The 22,833-nt window shown below is 32.4% G+C and overlaps 1 protein-coding gene across 10 annotated transcripts in view; it reads right to left on the bottom strand.

Annotated features, from left to right (window-relative positions):
- Positions 1-209: 209 nt before the first annotated feature.
- Positions 210-22,833, bottom strand: part of EYA4 (EYA transcriptional coactivator and phosphatase 4) — a 368,182-nt gene continuing 345,558 nt past the window's right edge. For 8 of the 10 annotated variants that reach the window (XM_074187618.1, XM_074187616.1, XM_074187621.1 and 5 more), the window contains 6 exons: positions 17,336-17,394; positions 17,067-17,227; positions 12,785-12,899; positions 9,340-9,461; positions 6,573-6,673; positions 210-3,624 (listed from right to left, as the gene is read on the bottom strand). In XM_074187618.1, the coding sequence (XP_074043719.1) occupies positions 3,544-3,624; positions 6,573-6,673; positions 9,340-9,461; positions 12,785-12,899; positions 17,067-17,227; positions 17,336-17,394 (639 nt within the window). In that variant the 3' untranslated portion in view covers positions 210-3,543. Of the gene's footprint in view, positions 3,625-6,572; positions 6,674-6,711; positions 6,813-9,339; positions 9,462-12,784; positions 12,900-17,066; positions 17,228-17,335; positions 17,395-22,833 lie in introns of all 10 variants that reach the window. The other 2 variants (XM_074187619.1, XM_074187624.1) reach the window with 1 other exon arrangement.

Raw genomic sequence — 22,833 nt, 5'->3', positions numbered from 1 at the left:
GAAGTACAGAATAAAATTCAATAGGAAATCAAATAATACCAACTGTATTTCTCTAGAAATATGACAAGTCACACCTCTTCAGTAATTCAGATAGGGAAAGATCTAATTAATGTGAATTTATGAGATTTTGCTAGTTGTATTTCAATTCATATCAAATATCAGATTCTATAAGAAAATTAGAATATAAAGAAATCTATAATTACCACAGACTCTCGAGATTCTAGTTTTTCAGATTAATATGAAGGCACATAAAAAACACTTTGCAACATGGGAAGGTGCAGAAAATGACAACATTTCCAAATGTATTTATTGAGAAATAGTAAAGATGTACATATTTTTACAAGCTTTTAATATTAATTTACATTTTTTTAAATTATGTAGGCCCCAGTATAAACTATACCTTACTAATGCATGACAGAGACCATTGATTTTGATTAGTTATGATTTCCACTTCTATCATTGAGAGTCAAAATGCAGCTTTGGCTCACGATGCTTGTTTTCCCTTAGAGAGACTAAATAACCATATTCACTCAGAATGTAGACTTGTCATAGGCAAGTGTGCTGATAGGGAAGCGAATTCACAGGGGAACATGCTGTGGCTGCTATTTTGATTATTTATTTTATGAGAGACTAAGTTGATCAAATTCAGAGTGACATTAGCCACCTATTTTTCTGTGTGTAAAACTGTATGTGTTTCTAAAAGATGTTACCTCTGGCCTTGATTTATACAATTTTACTGATGAGGATTAAGTTACTTCCATATCCTAAGGTATCGATCACCTATATTTGGTTACTCAAATTATACTCTATTAATATTCTGCAGGTGCAACACTAAACATGGTTATTATTTCTAGTACTATACAAAGTCCATATTTGTACAGTAGCTGAAAACCCACTTTATTTATAGAATGTCATTCAAAATATTCATAATAATAAGGCACAATATCCTATACTTAAATAATACGTGGCAATGGCCAACATTTTTTATTTTTTCCCCTAAGGTTAGAAAGAAGAGATTAGAAAGGGGCTTGTGTGTGAGTATATGTCTGTATATATGCACACACATATGTTTGTGTATTAGGGTGGGGGGGCAGTTCTTTACCTATGATCAGAAAGATAATGTTCATAGCTTAAAACAAATGATTTTTCTTATTCATCAGAGCACAACTTGGCTCTGTTTAATTACCCTAGGTTATAACTGGATGAACAGATTGTTGTCACCCTCATCTTTGGTCTGACGGCTGTCAGTCTATTTTGAGCATGGATTCAGTGAATAAGATGCATATGAAACTGAAATTGTAGGTGCCCATGATCTCTCTGTTTCTTTACCCTTCCAAAGGATTTTCCTTTCTGAACCAGCAGTTTGGCAACATTAGCATTCCTTCTTAGTTTGGGGGAAAGTACAAGTTTCTGATGTAGCATTAGAATACTGTCCTTCAGCATAGTTGCTGAGCAATTGTGCAAAGTTTATATACCTAGATAGATGTCAGTGTATGAGATCTCTCACATGCTCAATTGGTTGATTTAAATACTGATTAAAATAGTTTGATTTTGTTAAATTCTCTCAAGCCAGAGAGCTTGTACAAAATTTCCTCAGCTTGGCTCTAACGAGGACAAGTGTGCCAAGGATAAAAATAGTACATAATTTGAAACTTTAGTTCAGGTTTTATAATGGCTTGACAGTCTTATATAAGACTTGGGATTTCATTTTCTCTTTGGCTGTTATAGACAAAGGCTAGTTTTTCATCCTAGAAATTTAAAAGGATATTTCTAAAAATGATATTTTGGTAGATAGTCTGGGTGCCATCATTTTCTAAGCCATGAAATTCTGCTGCTATTAAAATCTGAAACTGGCATTGTATGTAAGGACTTCAAGTTGGATATATAGGATGACATAGATGGCTGCACAATGATTTCTTGGACTCTTAAATAAGGGCCCTAAGGGGAAAAATATCAAAAAGCAATAGGAGAACCTCTACTGTATTACCAAACTGGGTCACTCATGAAAAAGAAGCAAGCACACAGGTATAAGTGAGGGGAATTCTCTTTGTACTGTTACAAAACTGATAAGAGAAAAAAAGGGTAACACACAAGCCTTCAAAAGTAAGAAGATAAATGAAAAAAAATATAAGATCAGGGTTGACTCTAATAAAATATTATTTATATAACATTGCCAAGATCAGTGTGACAAGTTTATTTATCTGATATTGCTCTTTGGAAAGCTCACACAGTTTCACTTTCCCGAGGACATTTCTGATAAAGGGTATACATCTCACTTAAACTATTGGAGACATTTTGTTTTGGGGGAAAAAGAATACAAATTTACCTTTTTTTTTCCAGTTTCAGCTTAGTCCATGAATAGGATCAGACCTGTTACTAGGTGACAAATATTGGTTTTCATGAGGGTGTTTTTCCCCTCCATGACACACATCCCTAGAGAATTCAAACTCAAAACAGTGCAAATAACCATGAATGTGGCCCTCGATTTTCTCATGCAAAAATATAGAGGTGGCTCAAGACTTAATCAATTTTACTTCCAAAGCAAAGGTCCCCAAAATCATTGCAATCTCCCCCAAACTTTCTACTTATGTTTGGATGAGCTATTATTTTTGACTTATGTTATTAGTGGAATTGTTCAGAATCCAAATAAAAACACACACTGTCCTTTTCCCTATTCCTCCCCCCCTCCCCTGCAGCAAATACTTAATTACTATTTGATTCGGTCTTGAGCTCTGATAACTTGAATTTGAAATTTGGTCATGAAAAGAATTATCACAAAGTTTTTTTTTCCTTTATCTACAGAGTTTTTAACCAAAGTTACATCTTAACACACAAACACTGTCTTGTCTTGTCTTTAAGGCACAGCACATCAGTATGCACATTCTGTTTGCCAAACTTACAAAAGAGACAATATTATATTCCCATTTCTCCCTCCCTTCACCCACCCTACCCCCCAAAAACGAAAGAAAAAAATTGCATCCATTTCCAAAGTCAGCTGCTAATAAAGTCACAGTAAATTATTTTCATCAATAATTTACACAAATTACAGGTCTAGACAGAATTGTCATTATACAGTCTGAGTGCATTTTGATTCAGATTTTCTGGGTTAGGGAGGCTAAAGTCTGATTCAAACCTCAGTGCTGAGAATATATCCCATAATGAGGAATGTTGTTGAATACCACTTTGTCAGACGAGAATGTGTGTTGCTCTTTGCCAACATAAGAGTTCTTTGCTAAAGCTGTTTAACTCCAGTTAGGGCTCATTCGGTGTATACCAGCAACCTCCACAGTTTTATAATTCATTAAAGTGTTGCACAAATAAGACCATAGAGCTTCCTTTCTGTAGTACTAAAGTTTAAACTCCATTCAGCAATCTGAATCCTTCCTTCTGGAATTTTCATTCCAAATATGATTTCATCCTTTAAGACAATTTATATGTGTAAAGCCAGAGGCATTGAATCACACATAAAAATTCAGTGTACTTGAGATATATATAAAAAACCAACAAAAACAAAAAAACCGGATCTCCAACAATAGAATACAGTTACAAATACTCTAGTTCCAATGCTTGATGTAGAGCCAAGAGGTCTGAATGACTTGATATCCTCCAAAAGGGCATGTTGTGCTGTGGTTATTAAAAGAGTGAAGATGGGGTGTTTGAGATATGGGGAAAGAAAGGAAAAAGAAATCATCACCATGGTCTAATTACTATTGTATATACAATATATGACATCAATCAAGTTCCAAGGATGTACTTTAAAGGCAAGATTAAACTGAAGGATTGGTACTAACAAAAAGGCATGATCGACATCATAAAGAAATAGATCTGAACTGGATTTTATGGATGGTAATATAAAGAATATCAGAATCCCCTGAGAGGATATTTTTATTAACGTTCATATTTCTTCAAAATAGCTCATGGCTGCTGTCAAATCAGAAAAGCATTGCTTCTCCCATACTGAAAACATATTTGTGGATTCATTCATTGATAAGCAAGTTTTAGTCACTCTTAAAACTCAAAGTAAAGGGAAAGAAGATCCCTTTCTATTCTCTGAATAATAAGATTCCTCCTCCCTGCAATTGGACTATTGATGTGAAAACCATCATGTAAAAAAGATACATCAAAGTGACTATTGCCAATAAAAATAAAAATATATACTTAGTTAAAAACAGTGATTTTTTAAAAGATTTTTTTTATTATTGGGAGACTGAAAGTAGGAATATATTGTGTTCATGTCTGCATAGGTTCATAAATTTTGAAATTGTTTTAATCTGGGGTGGTGTTTCCCATTTCTGTATCTTAGATGCTTTAAATTCAAAGGAAAAACACAGTTTGCTAGAAATATTTTTAAACTATTTGTAACTTTTGGACTAGTTGAGAGATTTTCAAAATAAACCTGATTTCTTTATCAAAAAAGAAAATTTGCATTTCATGAAGTTTTGGAATTTCCTAAAATTTATTTCTGCTCAGCTCAGATCTATTTGTGACACACAGAATAGTTTATGATTTTTCTGCACATGCAATTGCTGCTACATCCCAAGGGGGAAAAAAACATGCATTCTACGATCTAGAGATGCCAATCACCTGTATTTCCAAACAGAATTCTAGGCTTTTACCATCACCATTACTATACCTACATAAACAACCATTTGGAAATAGCATTCTAATGAGATTTTTTGTTTATTTTGATCTATCTGTTTTTCCAATTGCCTAGGTGAAAAATATGTGGTGGAAAATGACTAGATTTAGAGTCAAAGAATTTATGATCAGTCAAATCAACAAATACTTATTGAGAACTTGTTTGTGTTAACATACCTATTATGGGCTAAGTATTGGGATAACAGTTTAACTTTACCACTTACTACACTGTGATCTAAGTCAAATCACATCAAATCACAAATCTCTCTGACTAATACTTCTCATATGAAAAATCAGAAAGTCAGTCTAGATAGTTTCTATGGTTCCTTCAAATTTAAAATCCATAATTGTAAAACATGAAATCAATACATTATTGATGATAATTTTAGATTTGGGCACTTATCTTGGTATTTTTCCTGGTTTAGCTTTGAATTCAGGAATTAATGCAATTGAATTACCTCAGTTTCTCGATCCGTGATAGGTGAGACTAGAGAAGACCTTTTTAAACAGTGTCATGTGACAATTAAGAAAGCTGATATATCCTTAGAATTCATAAAGAAAAGTAAGAACTAGAGAAATGATAATTCTGCTTTGTTAAATCATGTTTGGAGAATTTGGAATAATAGGCAACTCTTGACATTACATATTAGGAAAGACATTGATAATCTGGAAAGTTTCTAATAGAAAATAATCTGGATGGTGAAGGGTCTCAATTTCATGCTAGATAGGATAAAGGGATATTCATGTTGAAAAACATAAAATGTAGGAAGGGCATGATAAGCTAGTCTCAAGGTTTTTTTGGAGAAAGAGTAAGGGAGGATATGTTAAGCTGTCTTTAAGTATTTCAAAGCTTGTCATGTTTAAGAGTAAATAGCTTTACTAAGATTACAGATCATAGACATACAATTGGAAAGGACCTAGAGGTTATTACACTCAACTTTGTATTTTATAGAAAAGGAAATTGAATCTAAGAATCATTAAGTACCTGCCCAAGATTATGGAGATAGCTACACTGTCTCTTTATTTAAACCCAGTTCAGCAAATTCAAGATTCAGCATTCTAAATCACAATTGGACAAAATGAAAAGCAAAGTTGGGAAATTACAAAGAAATGAATTTGGAATTGTTGTAAGGAAAAACTGCCTAATAAAGACATTCCAGAATACCTGAAATGGACTATCTAAGAAGTTCTTTAAATGAAGACTGGTTGACAATTTGTCAACTATACTGTCCTGAGACTTCTTGATCAAATATAAAGTGGAATAGATCATTCCTGAGATCTCATTCAACTCTGCACTTTTGGTATGTATCTGACACTTTAAGGGGTTCATTGAACAATTGCTCTTATATATCTAACAGTCCAAACTGTAGACTATATGCTAAGGTATTCTGGAGATGTTAAAAAGAAATATTTCATTATCAATATTTCCTTTTCCTTATCATTAACATTCTAAAATTCTTTAAAAGTTATATGTCTTGTTTATTTAAAAAAGACATTAAAAAGCTCTATAAGGCAATAAAGAGAATGAGGGAAATGTCAAAAACTATACTTCTCTAGATTTCAAAAGTGCTATTTTATCATATTCAACTTCATTTGCTTGAGGATGAACATTTTTTTCTTTGGTCTTGCCTTAGCAATACATGACAAAAAAGAAAAATTAATCATTTAAGAGTTCTATTTTAAATAGCATTCAAATCAAGAGTATGTGGCATGAAAGAAATTCTTCCACCTTTTCTATCAAATTTTTGGAAAATCAACAACTCAAAATGCTAAAATCCAAATGGTTAATTTGAATGTAAGTATTGACCTCATGCTTTGGTTTCATCTTTAAATTCATATCAATTGCCAATTTGCCACTGCACCAAACTACAGGAATGCAAACACAACAGCTTGCATTGGAAGTATCACACCAACATTTTTGTGAAACAGGTTACCTTTTTTGCTGCCTGTTCTTCTTCTACACCATCCCCAATTACAACATATACTACTTTTCTGCCAAACCTTTGCATTATTCGCTCAAAGCAACTTTCTTTTCCTGGAAGATAAATGAGATAAAGTTCAGAGTGAAGTTACCTGGTTAGCGGCATGCTCCTCATCTCGGCCATCTCCAATCACAACATAAGTTATGTTAGTGCCAAATCTGGACACTATACGCTCAAAACAGCTTTCTTTTCCTGAAAAACAATGCACTGCTTATTCTTTCAGCCACTGTTTCAATTTGGAAAAAAAAAAGATTTCGAAAGGGTTAAGTGAATTTGTTTGAGGAATACTGAGTTTTGCTACAGACCTCTGACCTCTACACATCAATAACACTGCTGAAAAGCAGAACTTGGTTAGGCTAGAAGATTGTTGAACACTTTGGAAACAAATTAATTAAGATTGTTTTGGCAATGTGAGACTGTTAGCACAGTGAGTCTCAAAATATAAAAGCATATTTATTTTATAAAAACTTAAATAATTTAATAGTTGTTAGTTAAATTCAACGGTTCTTAAAATTTTTTTTAAAAAAGATGCCTATGAATTTAAACTTTTATTTTTACTAATCTCCAACTGAAATTAGGCATTTGTTTCACTTATGATTTTTTTAAGGCAATTGGGAAGTGACTTGCCCAAGGTCATACAACTAGGTAATTATCAAATGTCTGAGGTCAAATATGAATTCAGGGGCTCTTCATTCCAGGACTGGTGCTCTAATCACAGTACCACCTAGTTGCCCCTCACTTACGATTTTCAAACATTTTAAAGACCATAAGAGGAGTTCATGGCACAAAAAATGTTAAGAGCAACTGATATAATTCTAATAGGAATTTTAAATTGTGTTTTTTTGAGAAGAATGTATTGAAAAAAGATATAAGATTCACTTAATTAAAAAACAACAATGCAGTGTGATAGAAACTGGTCACCAGTTCCTTTCTTTGAAGAATATGGAAGTCTATGATGTTCTGGGCAAATGATACAAAAGGGAGACATAGTTTATGATACTTATAAAACTGCTTGAAACAGATAAAATAAGATTCTGGAAACCAATCCTAGCCCTTCTTAGCTCCTTTCCAATTATCATCTCATAGGTGATATTCACTTTAATTTCATTGCACTCCCTTACTTTTGCTTTTGCAATATCATTGTGTGGTACTCAATATTTATTTTAAAAATTCTGAGCCCTTTATTTTTAAAATGCTGATTTTTTTATTCCCCTGAATACCAACACTGACTTACCCCTATATATTTGTGATTATGTCTTTACATTTTTTTCATTTTTTGATTATTCTAAAATCTAGAAAACTATGCTATAAAGGTCAAAATGAAAACTTTTACTTAATGTTTAGTTATTAATTTGCCTAATAAGAATATATTCCTTAAAGCATATTTGCTGTTATAGAACTATGTGACCTCAAAAAAGACAAATGATAATTCAAATAAAAATCTAATAAACAATTAGAATTATTTTGTTTGAACCAATAAGACTTTAGAAAATATCTAGTACAACTTTCTCCTTTTATATTTAAGGAACTTAAAAGGTAGAGAGGCTAAAAGACTTGCCTAAAGGTACATGGGTGAAAATAGTAAGATTTGAATCCAAAGCCTATGTTCTTTCCACTGCATGAATGAATTCCACTAAAACAAATGTAAATATTTGCAGGAACAGATTAAGATAATAAGTAAAACTGATAGCTTTCATAGAAGGCATCATTTACTAGTACTAGAGTACAAAATTGTAATTTTGAATTTAGTAACTTTCACTCTTCAGTTCTCTTGAAATCTTATTCAAAGCAAAAGAAGCTTCTGACTATTTGAGATGCACCTACACCAGTGCTTAAAATGGTACTTAATAACCTTCTGTTGCCCATATTTTAAAGGCTGGGATCTCTCCAGATTTATCATTGAAACAGCTGCAAATGGGTACTTTTGGTGTCAGGTCCTTTATTTGAACTTTGAAGCACTTGGGGCAGGCAGGTTATTTTTGGTGGAAGATCTTTGGCTCTTGAGCTTCCCTTGTCAGTGTGCCCAGAGCCTAAGTCTGTTGACCTTCAGGGCACAGTCCATCTATTTCATCAAGCTTTTCCTTGACAGGTCAATGCGTACATGTATGCTCTTCTTTTAACTCTCAAAATGGAAGTTGTTTAAGGTTTATTTTGAATATATGTTAGAAGAGAAAGCTATCAAAGTACAACCACAGTTTCTGAAATGAGCATATACTTATGATTATATTTATTGATTATGGCACATGATTATTTATGAAGCTTTCTATCTGCTCCTGACATGGGAATTTTCCACTTATGTTATTTGAGCCTTGTAATGCTTTTTCCTGGAATAAAAACCAGGTTAGTATGATCCATCTGAGACTTTCTTGTAATGCTAAAAAAGGACCTGAACATCAGATCTACATAAGTGAACATATAAGGATGCAGTATTTAACATACATGCTAATTAAGGTTTTAAATTGCATGGTCAGAATTTCTACATACTATTTTGATAATTTATATTATTATCCTATAAGTAATTTATGAAAAGTTCTTGGGAAGGTAGAGATCTTGTATGGAGCGGGAAAGAAGGAGAATTATGGAGTATTTTCATACATCATGATTTGGGGTGCTCAAAAAATTGAAAATTTAATAGAAAAACTTAAAAAGAGAGAAAAATGATAAAACTACAATCTAAAAAATACAATCACATTCCTTGTAATTTTTTAAAATTGCTTACCTATTTTAGTTGCACTGTAAATATTTTCAATAGGAAAAGCACCTCCCAAACTATATAGTAGGACTTTTGCGAGCGCTGGGATAAGCTGAGTTGTTGTTACCAAGACGTTTACACAGTTACTCCTAAGAGATGAAATGTTTTTTGGTTTAAATATTTAATAATAAATAAGCATATATAAGTTCATATACATGTATAATATTTTACATTAAATTCATATGATAGTGTTAGGCAAAACACATTTGTAAAATTTCTAATACCTTCTATTTCTATAATATTTTAAGCCTTATGAAGTATTTTCCTCCCCAAAATTTAGTTAAGTAGGGAATGCAAATGTAATTATCCATTTTTAATAGACAAGAAATGTAGTCTGGTACAGGTCAGGTACTTGCTCATGGTCAATCAGTTAGTTCTGTAATTCTCAGAAACTGCATTATAACCATGCCTTGAAATTCTAGATATGGTACTCTTGCCATTACTTATATTAGCCTCTCTAATGAAATAAACTGAAATAATCTTTGTCCCTCAGAATTTCATTAGAAGGGCAAAGGCTAAATTAGACATAATCTTAAATCATATGGACGCAGAGAATCATCTGTTAACATTGGAATTCATTGTCAGTTTCTAAACCTGTGGCAAAAACCACTCTCACTTACTCATTGACTCCTAAGATTTGTAGAGTAGTAAGAGAAAATAAGAATATAAGATGAAAATGAGGAAAAAACTACTCTTGGATCCCATGTTGAAGCTTGTCAGTTTGGCTTATCATTAGCCTAGGGATTGATGGCTTCAAGATCTAACAGAACTATGGTTGTCTTCATTGTATTGTGCAGTATTCCAGATGTGGTCTGATGGGGGCTTACTTTAAACTGGATGCTAAACTTATGTTAGTTCAGGCTAAGAGGACACTAACTTTATGGCAACCACATCATCTTGTTTATTCAGTGATACTGAAGTAAATCGGAATCTCTAGTTTTTTTTTTTTATTGGATTATTACCAAGGCAGACCTCTACAATATGACTGATTTTTTAAATATTAAGAGGAAGATGTTATATTTACCCTGATTTAATTTCATACTGCTAGTTTGTGGTCATTTTACTAGAATAGGAAAATCTTTTTGAATCATGAAAATAGAAACATTTGCTAACTATTCCTCCCAGTAGTGTTGATAAAACATGCCATCTATGTTCTCATTTGAGTCACTGATAATAATTAACAGGCAAAATTCAAGTGTAGAACCAGAACCAGCAAAGTATGAACCCATTAAAATGATAGCTCTAATTATTCAACTAGATATGAATACACAAAACAATATTATCATTTAGTTCTCATTTTTCTATGTTACCCACAAAGATACATAGCTCAAATATTTAAATTTTATTTTAGTGGCATTTTACAATACCTAAAAATCCAATTAATCTTTTCTTTGACCTGATCACTGGTCCTTCACCAGTTATCCATAGCAAGTTATGACAGTGCAACAAAAATTAAAAGCATTCTAATAGGGTAAAAACAAACAAAATTCTTATAGATAAATAATAGAATTTGAGAAGAATCCCAGGGGCAATTATGTTAGTCTAAAAGGAATATGCAACATAAAATACCTGACAAGTGGTCATCTAATCTCTACCTTAAGACTTTCCAAGGAGGAACAACTCAAGATCTCTAAAAATAGTCATTTCATTTTTGGACAATTCTAATCATTAAGAAGTTATTTCTGACATCAACCCTTAATTTGATACTTTGCAATTTCCAATCATTCTTGGCTCTGCTATCTGGGGCTAAACAAAGTAATATTTTCCCACATAAACCTTCAAATATTTGAATAGAGCTACCCTGTCTCTCCTGAGTTTTCTTCCCCCCCAAGCAAAGCATCTTGTTTTGATAAACCATAATAGTATGGCTTTTAACTCTGTGTCCCTTCCTAATTATGGTTGACCTCCTCTGCTTTCTCTCTAGTTTACCAATATCCTTAAATTAAACACAATACACCAGATGAAGCCTAAGGGGAAAATGGAAAAGGAGAATCAGCTCCATATTTCTTGAAGCTATGCTTTCCTTATAACTTTAAAAATTCAATATTTTTTGGATGCTACATTAAACTATTAACACATTGAGCCTTCATCTACTAAACTCCCTGGATCTTTTTCAGACAAACTTCTATCTAACTTTCCTTTCCCTATCCTGTATATGAAAAGGTAATTTAAAAAAATTTATTTTTGATACACAAATGTACAACTTTATCTCTACTGAATATAATCATAATTGATTCAGGCTCATGCTCTTGCTGCATCTATTTTGGATCCTGACTGTCATCCAGTGTGTTTGCTACTATATCAACTACAAGTCTAATGAAGATGCCATCTGTGCCTCTACCCAAGTCATTGATAACAATGTTGAACAGGACATGACCCGAAATAGAATACTCTAAGGTACAATGAGATTCTTAATCATTTTTTTTTTTAGTTTAGTCATCTAACCACTTCTGAATTTGTACAATTGAAACTGAGCTTTAAAGAAACATTCAGGCCAGCAATGCTCACCACTTTTCTCTTTGAATCCATTCCTGAGCCTCCAGAAATTTCTCTACCATGCCCTTGCACATGCACCTTCCCATTTCCCCACCACATTTAGCTTTCTTTTTTATTTGTGATCTTCCTTCTCAAGTTACCTCCATCCCCCCAGGGGATGCTCTTTTTTTTTAAGCTTCCCTTACTCTTCATAGTGATTAGTACAGTACAAGTAACAGCTTAATTAATTCTTGTTGACTTCTTTAATCTACATCTCTCCATATTCTCCATAAGAATTGTATGAGATAATTTATTAGAAACTTTCCTAAAGTCTAGGCAAAGTAATTCTAATACATTCTTCTCATCTATGGTTTAGTAACTCTGTAAAGAAAAGGAAATAAAGTATCAAAAAAAGATCTAATTTTGGGTCTTTTAAATTACTCTTTCCCATTCTAAATCTTTACTAACCATCTCATTTAACTTCTCTGAGCCTTAGATTCTTGATATGTATAAATAAGGGAACTAATCAAGATCAGTAGTTCTCCAAGTGAGGCACTAGCTTTGGGGTACCCAAGACCTTATCAACAGATTCATCAGGTAAAAAAGTTATTTTTGTAATAATACTAAGTTATTTTAACTTCAAATTCAATAAATAGCAAAATATATAACCCATTTAAACAAAAGATCTCTGAAGTGTTCTCAATCATTTTTCAGAGTATAGAGAGGTTCTGAGAATTATAAATTCATAACTTTTAGACTAAATGGTGACTATAGTCCTTCTATGTTCAATAATTTGTACAATTTTGTTAATGAATACTAACTTTAGGAAATTGAAATATTAAGATATTGACCACAATTACCACTTTTGAGCTATCTTAGAACTATTTCTTGAATGAATTAAATGTTAATTATTTCAATGGTAAATCAAATGACTTACCTAGTACTAATAATTGATAAGGATTTAAGTGCATTTGTCAGCCAGGAGTCTGTTAGACCTTCAATCTCTGCTCTTAATTGCAGCCATGCATCTCTCTTAGCTGGGCCAAGGAGTCCTGTAATACCAAGTAAGACAAAAAAATTAAGATATTATGATTTATCAGAAATAGTCTGACTAGAAGTTTGGATTTATTCTACTTTGCTATGAATTTGAAATGGAGTAAGATACTGGATGTTCTCCTTTCTCCAATTCAAATTTTGCCCAGCTGCCAAAGTGAACTGGAAAAACGGGGCAGGCCACATCACTTGCTCTTCCACACACTTTGGTCCAACCATATTGGCTTTCTATTTGTTTCTCTACATGATATAATAGAAAAATAGCTTGTTTGAACTTGCTATCTTCAGTGTCTAGAATTCTCACTTTCCTAACCTTTACTTTTCATCTCTTCTAGTTTCATTCAGGACTCAGGTCAAGGTTCCCCTTTACATGAAATTTTTTTCCTGATTTTCTTAGCTGTTTATGCCTTCCCCCCAACAAGTAAAACCTGTATCTGAATTGTAAATATTCTCTCTCTCTCTCTCTCTCTCTCTCTCTCATCAATCCAGTCTTAGAGACTTTAATATGTGTGCTATTGTTCAGTCCATGCAATAATGTCTGACTCTTTGTGACCTCATTTGAGGTTTCGTGGCAAAGATACTGGTTAACAATTTTCTTCTCCAGGTCATTTTACAGATGAAGAAAATGAGGCCAACAGGGTTAAGTGACTTGACCAGAATCACACAGCTAGGAAGTATCAGGTGCCAGATTTAAATTCAGAAAGATGAATCTCTGTCACTACAATGACCATGCCACCTAGCTGTCCACCACCTGTGTGACCCCTGTCAACTGACAATCTCTTAGCCTCAATTTCCTTAGCTATAAAATGGAAATAATATTAGCATATAACTTACAGGGCTGTGATTAGTCAAATTTAGTGATATGCAAAGTGCTTTGCAAAATTTAAAGTATTAAATGAATAGTATCTCTTGTTACATTGTGTTTCAATCAGAACACAAATTCCTTGAGGACTATTTGTTTTGTCTCTGCATCTCATGACCAACCACAGTACCCGACAAACTGTAGATGCTTAATAAATACAAGTTGATTGACTGGCTATGATTACAGTCTTCATGTGTATTTGACAAAAGTAAGAATTTTTTGACTCCATAAATAATTCTTTTTTTTCCCTTCCTGCACACACACCTGCAATTTCATTATTAAAAAGAACCCCCAGACAAGAAACATCTTCTGCCAAGGAAGACTCAGTTTCTAAGCAACTTATTTGACAGTGACCTGGGCCTCTTGGAAGTCAAGTGATTTGTTCAAGACCACAGTCAGTATATGTTAAAGGCCAAGGTTTGAATTCTGATTCTAAGGAAAAGAACCTCTCCACTATGCCATGCTGTCTCTCATTCAATTCATTATTAACCATAATTAATGATGTTTTGAAATAATTACAATAGTCTATTTGGAAGACCTAAAGCATCTTTCCCTGAAGTTCAGATATCTCATATTTCTAAGTAAAGATGATCAATCATTGTATTGAAAGTAACATAATGATATTCAGTAGTTAGCAGTTATTTATATAGCCCTTTATTATTTAAAAAGTGCTTTACTTTATTGATTTGTATTTATAATTCATTATATAATTTTATATTATACATTGATAAATGTATATATAATATATAATTATGTGATATTTATGATATTATTATATATTACTTTATTTGATCTTTATACCCCTGGTAGCTAGATGATATCGTGACTACCATTCTGCATATGTGAAAACCAAAGCAGTTAAAGGATAAATGACTTATAATGGTCACACAGGTAGAAATTATGTGAAGCTAGATTCTAAGTAAGAACTTTCTGAATCCATGTCTAGCAGGCTATCCAATACAACACATAACTGCTTCTATTCAATAACTGTATTGAAGGTTATGAATTAATACAAATTAATAGAATAATAAATTCTATAATTTGAAGAGCAAAGATGGGGAGAAACAAATGCTACTACTTGTACAATTAAAATTTTCTGGGTTAATTGCCAGTTGGTTTAATAACCCTACTTTAAAGTGCTCTAATATCTCCTTCTGGAGTATAGATTCTTATATCCTAGGCTAGTGGAGGACTAGCTCTGGAATCAGGAAAGATTTTGTGTTTATGCACATCAGCATTTTAAGGAAGGACTACTCTAGTTCAATTGAGTTGTTCATTACCAGAGTTCTGACCAGCAATAAACACATCTTTTCTTCCTTCCTTAGTCCCTCTGTGCTTTTGAACTTGCTATGTATAATGCTTGGAATGTTCTCTCTCTCTTCCTTTTCATGTTTTATCTCCCATATTTTCCTTAAAGACTACACAAGAGTTTCATCTTGTATGAGATTTTTTTTTCTGATTTCTCTTAATGCCATTACCCACCAAGCATCTGAATTGTATATATTCTGCATTTATCTATATGTATACATATATACATAAGCATACATTTATTTACATACATGTGCACACATATATATGTATATATGTATCTATATATATGTATATCTATCTATCTATCTATCTATCTATCTATCTATCTATCTATATATATTGGTAGGGAATGAAGCATTGACTTCATTTTGATAATGAACTCAGTGAGGAAACTGACTTTCTTAAGACAATTCAACATCTGATAGGTAATTTATAGTCTTAAAAGCTTGCCTGGAGGTACTGAGAGATTAAGTGAGTTGCCTTGAGTTACTCAGCCAGGAAATGTCATACAAAGGCTTGAACAGTTCTTCACCTATTATGCCATGCTATCCTTATAAAGACAATAATAATCTTTAAATCTAAGGAAAGCTGGATTTCAGTGTATTTCAGTACACGATATAAAACTAATATTTCAGACCAAGTTGGCCATTCCTTTATTGACTAAGTTTGATCTTGCTCAGTAAAAATACTCAAACCTTGGCTTTCATGGTTACAATGAAGCTACAGAAAAGAGGAAACAGTTGGTTACCTTCTGAGATTTTATTTTAAAAGGATTCATTTGAAAATGAATTTGAATGCAAACTCTCTTCATGATCATCATATATTTTTATTTAATCTGCTGCATACATACAAAATAGGAATGGAATCTAGAAAGATTTTTTTCCATTTACTTTTATAAATTTATAAAGTGGAGTGGTGTCCTAATCATTGTTCCTTAAAATATTTTCTTCCGTTTCTTTACATATATAAAGTTTCTATCAATCCCTCCTCTATTGTTTCCTATAAAATACTGAAATACTCCTATATAATTTAATGTAATAAATATATAATAAATATCATAATAATAAAATATATAATATAATAAATATAATTTAATATAATACTCAAAAAATAAGATATAGGATTTTTACCTTTGGATAATTAATTTTTTTTATTTATGTATGGCAAAGGGATTAAGTGACTTGTCCAAGGTCACACAGCTAGGCAATTATTAAGTGTCTGAGGACAGGCTTGAACTCAGATCCTCCTGACTCTAGGGCTGGTCCTTTAATCACTGTGCCCCCTAGCTGCCCCCTACCTTGGGAGAAACTTTACATAATCTAATAGTGAACCAAGATTAGGCTAAGAATAGTCAGAATCAAAGTTTCAGGAAGTGATCTCATACCCAGGTCTTTTAATAGCTATAAATTTTGATAGTAAGCTGTACTATCTGTACTATTGCATCAATTCTTTTTTGTTGTTGTTGTTTTTGCAAGGCAATGGGGTTAAGTGACTTGCCCAGGGTCATACAACTAGGCAATTGTTATTAAGTGTCTGAGACTTGATTTGAACTTAGGTACTCCTGACTCCAAGGATAGTCCTCTAATGACTGTACCACCTAGTTGCCCCCCCTATTGCATCAATTCTAAGAACTTAAAATGCGATTTCAAAGTAATTCAACCTTAACAAACTGTAATTTCTTTTCTATCATTGGAATACAACTTCTTTCTGATATTTTACCTTTTCCTCATGTAAGAGGTCTAGCCCCTAAAGTGTGTAAACTTGTTTAACTTTTATATCATATATTTATATAATGCATATATGCATACATTTTTATATACATACATATATATATATATATATATATATAACTTTATGACTTTGAAAATATTTTTCTGATAAGGGGTTCTATAAACTTCACCAGACTATTGAAGGGAACATGAGAGAAAATAATGTTAAGAGCCTCTGCCTTAGGGCATCTTTTTCCAATAAAACAAACAAGAAACACACATACCGCCTACGTTGTTCTTGTAGGTATTATATAATTCTTTTACTCTTCTGTAACGAAAAGCCAGCTTCCTCATCCAGTCAACTCCTCCTCTTACACCTGTTGGCAAACAAAGGTTTGCACTACTTGCAGCTGCATGGAAGCCATCAGTTGCAAAACTGTAGGTACTGCAACACCCAAAATACATTAAAAAGAAATAAAAGAAATAATTACATTTGCAAATTTCATTTATTCAATTTCTGTAGGAAATAACATCACTGAAAAGTATGGCTCACCTTAAGTCTTGACCATTATCATCAGAAGAAACATCATCTATATGAACTTGATCACACTCCTGTTAAAGACATTTAAAACATTATTTGCTTTTCAAATAATGCAACATCCCAGTATACTTTTCCTTTAGTCATTTTTCAAGTGTTTGTGTCTGTGTATATCTCTGTCTGTGTGTGTGTGTGTGTGTGTGTGTGTGTGTGTGTGTGTGTGTGTGTGTATGCCACGCACACACAAGCAAGCCTATGAGATTTTCTGCACTGAACACGCAAGTAAGGCCAGGAGATGGCAGTATTGACACAGTGACATTTGTCTTCTATTTTCTATACTTCTCTCAAGTTTGAAACACTTGCAAAAACAAGATCTATTAAAAATTCATTAAAATAAAAAAGACTCCTCTTTCATCTATTCATCATCTTCCTTCTTCTATTTCTATTTTCAACTTCTTTGTCCTTTTCAACCTCTTTTTCTATTTCCTCCTATTGCCCCTTCTCATCTTCCTCCTTTTTCTTTTTCCTACAACATCTAACCAAAATTTTTCTTAAGTGTAGCCATTTCTTTTAAGGATTTGAAAGACTGGGAAAAAAGCAGATCTAATTTTAAACAGATCCTGTCTAAGAGATCACTATTATTTATTATTTGTTGTTTTTCTACAAAGCAGTTTGACAGATTATAGTATCCTATGGGTTTATCATATTTTCCTAGTTTTATCCAGCCAAGAAATATGAAAAAGCAGATCTGGTAATATATACATACATATATGGTATACACACATATTTTTGTTGCTGTTGAGTTATTTTAGTTGTGTTTAATTCTTAGCAAAGATACTGGAGTGGTTTGTCAATTTTTTCTCCATTTCATTTGACAGATGAGGAAACTGAGGCAAACAGGATTAAATGCCTCACCTAAGGTTACATAGTGTCTGAAGTCAGATTTGAAGTCAGAAAAATGAATCTTTCTGATTCCAAGCCAAGTATTCTACCTAACTTGTCTGTGTGTGTGTGTGTGTGTGTGTGTGTGTGTGTGTGTGTACTTATATATTGCTCTAGGACCTAGGTCATATCTATTTAGGTCCAAATAATGCAGAAATTGGAAGAGGGAATTCTCTCATTATGCAAAATTGTCCTATTTTTCTCATTTTTTTCTTATCCCCCCCCCCTTAGAGGGTTCTTGATTTCTAAGGAAAATGGAGGGATTTTAAAGAAAATTCAGAAGTATTATCATGCATAGAATATTGCATAAAAGAAAACCTTATCAGGTATGGGCATATGCCAGATTTACTGCGTTGTTTTTATATATAAGATTTTAGGATTATTCCTCTAAAAAATTATGAAAATTCTGCCTGCTCGTAAAGGGAATTTGTATAAATATACTGTATGTATGTTTTTATATACATTTGTAACCCTTCTTTTTTCTACTTAATCATTTTACTCACTTCTGCTTGCTCAAGTATATTAACAAAAGTAAATATGCCTCTGATATTTTTCAGATATTATACTTTGTAGAAGAATATTACTTTTGTTAATATAATTATAAACATTCATTGGATGTTTTTGATGGTCTAGTAAACAAAAAGCTAATGCTTAACAACAAGACTTTCCAGAAGCAACTTCTAGCTAGTGTCTCAGGTTTCATTTTATCCCTGAGATTTCATCAGTAGGTAGGTCACTGCTGAGTAACTCTGAGTGTACATAATATATATACATAGATAGGGGATCAGATTATTTTGAGGGAGTGAAGAAGAGTTGTAATTAAAGTAGAAAGGTCTGTTCAAATCTTGTCATTTATGTATGACATTGTGACCTTGGACAGCCTCCTAGGAAATTCTTTAAAACCCTATGTACAGAACAATTGAGTATTTGCACCTGAAGAGAGAGAATTCTCATGATGGATTTTTTGTATGAGGTCTTTACATGCATGACTCTCACATGCATGCATATGCATCTATATGTACATTTATATGAACATGCATTTATATGTATATAAATAAAAATGATAATATATCATCAGAAATAATTTGTGTGAATCAGATATTTATGAGTTTCATTTTTGAAAATTTAACATGTATTATTCTTATCTTTGATAAAATTCCTTTAGTGCCTAAATTCATAGATAATTGAGTATTTTATACAGAGAAACGATTTTTCACACTAGTAATATCCTCTCCATGGAGAATTTAAGTTTGAATATAGTAATAGTCTTTTGTTTGATGCCAATTTAAATGAGAATTAAATTGCATATAGAAACACTACAAGTGTTTTTCAGTAGCACAGGTTAGTCTCTGGAGTTGTACATATGGAACTGAAGACATTTAATTGTGACATTCACAAGAGTTGGTTTTTCCAAAGCTCTAGATCCTGTTATTTTATCTATGTGGGTGCTTCTTTCACAAATGCAATTGACTTATTTATGCCTCAGGTCAACTATTTTTGTCAATTTTTGTGCCAGAAAAGATTCATCATCTGTTGGCTAACTTTGTGAATTTTTCTGAACTCATCTAAGTTGGTATCTGATTTCAGACAAAGAATTATTTTTGTCTCTCTGACTTTTTAAAATCTTCTATAAATTGAGCTCTGTGGCCATTTTGCAGAACCTGTTCACTACCACAATGCAATGACCAATGGATACAATACTATCCAAAGAAATCGAGGTGTTGAGATGATCATTTTTTTGACTAGTTATATGATTTTATTGGCACAGAGATATTTACTACTACTGTTAAAAGTTTCTGGTTTGAAAATGCTTACATTTTGATTTGGAGAGGAATTCTACACACATTAGAAAGTTTACCTCATGATTCATGAATTTATACACTATAAAACTCAGACTTTTGAGAGCTAATGCAAAAGTATCGAATCTCAATATATATATATATATATATATATATATATATATATATATATATATATATATGAGAGAGAGAGAGAGCATAAAGTCTATCCTTAAGGGTATTTTTAAACTTATTTTCTTCAAATCTATGTATAGTTACGTTGTTTGAATTTGGAGTGCCCTCTTGGGCTCAGTATTTGTGATGGAAAGCCTAATGTGGATCTATTATCTTGCTGAATAATTGTTCTCCATTTTTATTTAAATTTTAGAGATTTGGGAAGGGCCTTAAAATGAAATCATGCTTTTATTTAGCATACTTTTAAATATTTTACTTAATTTTTTGTAAAATTCGTACTAATAATCCTGGAAGACTTAGTTATCTATCATTAATGCATGAGGGGAGCACAGGATTTTCACTCATAATTCATGGGATCCAAGACTGGTGGTTTAATAAGAATTGGAGAACTGCCTAGCATCCTGAGATCTGTAGTTCATTGCAAAAGGAATAAAATTAAATAAAAAAAAAACAACTGACAACTCACATATAAAGCTGAATGTTCAGTTAATATCCTGCATTAGATCTTTTATTTTCAATGTTTTGCAGTATCTTTTTCACTTAGCAATAAGTATTCACAAAATTAAAGTTCAAATTTAGAAAACAGACTTGGGCAGGAAGTTGTTAAAATAAAAACAGTGGTTATCAAAGAGAAGAATTTAAATTTGTATCTCTTCTGAAACTACATAAGTTGCCAGCAGCTGTGACCACACAAGTTGTGCTAGCTACTAAGATTAAGATTCTTGAGTAAGCCCATCATAAACTGAAGGGAAAGCTACTCTTTGGCAGTTTGAGCTCCAGGGTCTAAGGAAAGACAAGTAGCAACATTCCTTAAATTTGTCTTGTATGTAACCATAGTGCCCAAAGTTTATTGCTTGAGGATACTTTGTCTGTATGTATGTGTATCTACACATGCATTGTGTACATATATGTGTGTGGCAGGAAAGGTGCTGCCTAACAGAACAAACTGTTCAGATATCCACTGCTGTCAGTGAAATGAATTTCATATCAATTAAAAGGAAAAGCAAACTGAGGTCACTTCCAGATAAACATGTCTTCTAAAGTAATGATTGTTCATGTATAGATAAGAAATAGAAGGAATGCTGATCTTAATTGCTGCTTGAAAGTTGTTTTTTTTTTTCCCCTGGACTATCTCATTCTGAACTCATGCTTTCTCAGATTCAGTTCAAATATATAAAAATAGATGTAAGGGAGCTCAGTATCTGAAGGTGCCCCCACCCCCAAGTAACAGAAGTCTGTTGAAGGGACTGATAAATTCAATGTTGAGTAATATGTTTTTAGTTTGATTAAGAAAGATTTTTAAGAATATACTCTTGGGGCGGCTAGGTGGCATAGTGGATAAATCACCCGCCCTGGAATCAGGAGTACCTGGGTTCAAATCTGGTCTCAGACACTTAATAATTACCTAGCTGTGTGGCCTTGGGCAAGCCACTTAACCCCATTTGCCTTGCAAAAAAAACCTAAAAAAAATTTAAAAAGGAATATACTCTTTAAAAAAGTCACCAGGGGGCAGCTAGGTGGCACAGTGGATAGAGCACTGGCCCTGGAGTCAGGAGGACCTTTCAAATTTGACCTCAGACAATAATCACCTAGCTGTGTGAGCTTGGGCAAATCACTTATCTCCATTGCCTTGAATATATAAAATTTAAAAAATAAGTCACTCACAAAAGATCCAGTCACCACATTTTTTTACAAAGGAATTCACAGCGAGGAAAGAAAATAACTAACAGCCTCTTTACGTCAGTTGTGATTTGTATTTAATATTAACTATAACAAAATATCTATATGATATGAACACACAACTGCATTTTCTAAAGTTCATCTTTCTGATGGAATTTTAAAACATCTTGTAACATATTGCTTTAGTACTCTAACCAAAAACAGAGTAATGTTTTTAATTTATTATATCTGTTCTTTATAATGGCAGAAAGAATATTATTCTGTATTTGGTATTGATTGAAGTTTGTAAGGTGAAAATGGAATTTCTAAAAATGTTTAAAATGTTATTTTAAAATATTTTAGGGGAATAGTTGTTAAATAAAAATTATGGTAATTATCCTTTTTTTCTATCATCAAAAGAAATGTGACCAACAGAAGAAATTTTTAGAATGAAAATTTGAAATTTGAATATCAAGACAAAATAGTTTTCATGTATCAAGTTCAAATCTAAGTGAATTTAAAATGTATTTCCTATTGCCACATTTAAAAAATCAATTTCCATTCTATTCTAGTTTTGATTTTCAAAGCATATCCCAATAATTATTTTTTATTCTTTATATCCTATAAATTTGCATGAGAGTAATGAATCCTCCTACTATCAATTCAAAAAGGTTTTTTTGCATAGAAAATAATTTCATTATCCAGAAGAAAAACTCACATTGATTTACTATTCTTTTTTTTGTTTTTCTTTTTGTTTTTAGGTTTTTGCAAGGCAAATGGGGTTATGTGGCTTGCCCAAGGCCACACAGCTAGGTAATTATTAAGTGTCTGAGAAAGGATTTGAACCCAGATACTTCTGACTCCAAAGCCAGTGCTTTATCCACTACACCACCTAGCTGCCCCTGATTTACTATTCTTAAACAAAAATGTTAATTATAT

This window comes from Macrotis lagotis, chromosome 5, assembly GCF_037893015.1.
Source record: "Macrotis lagotis isolate mMagLag1 chromosome 5, bilby.v1.9.chrom.fasta, whole genome shotgun sequence".
In the NCBI taxonomy this organism is placed as follows: Eukaryota; Metazoa; Chordata; class Mammalia; order Peramelemorphia; family Peramelidae; genus Macrotis; species Macrotis lagotis.
This window is presented reverse-complemented; position numbering and strand designations above follow the sequence as displayed.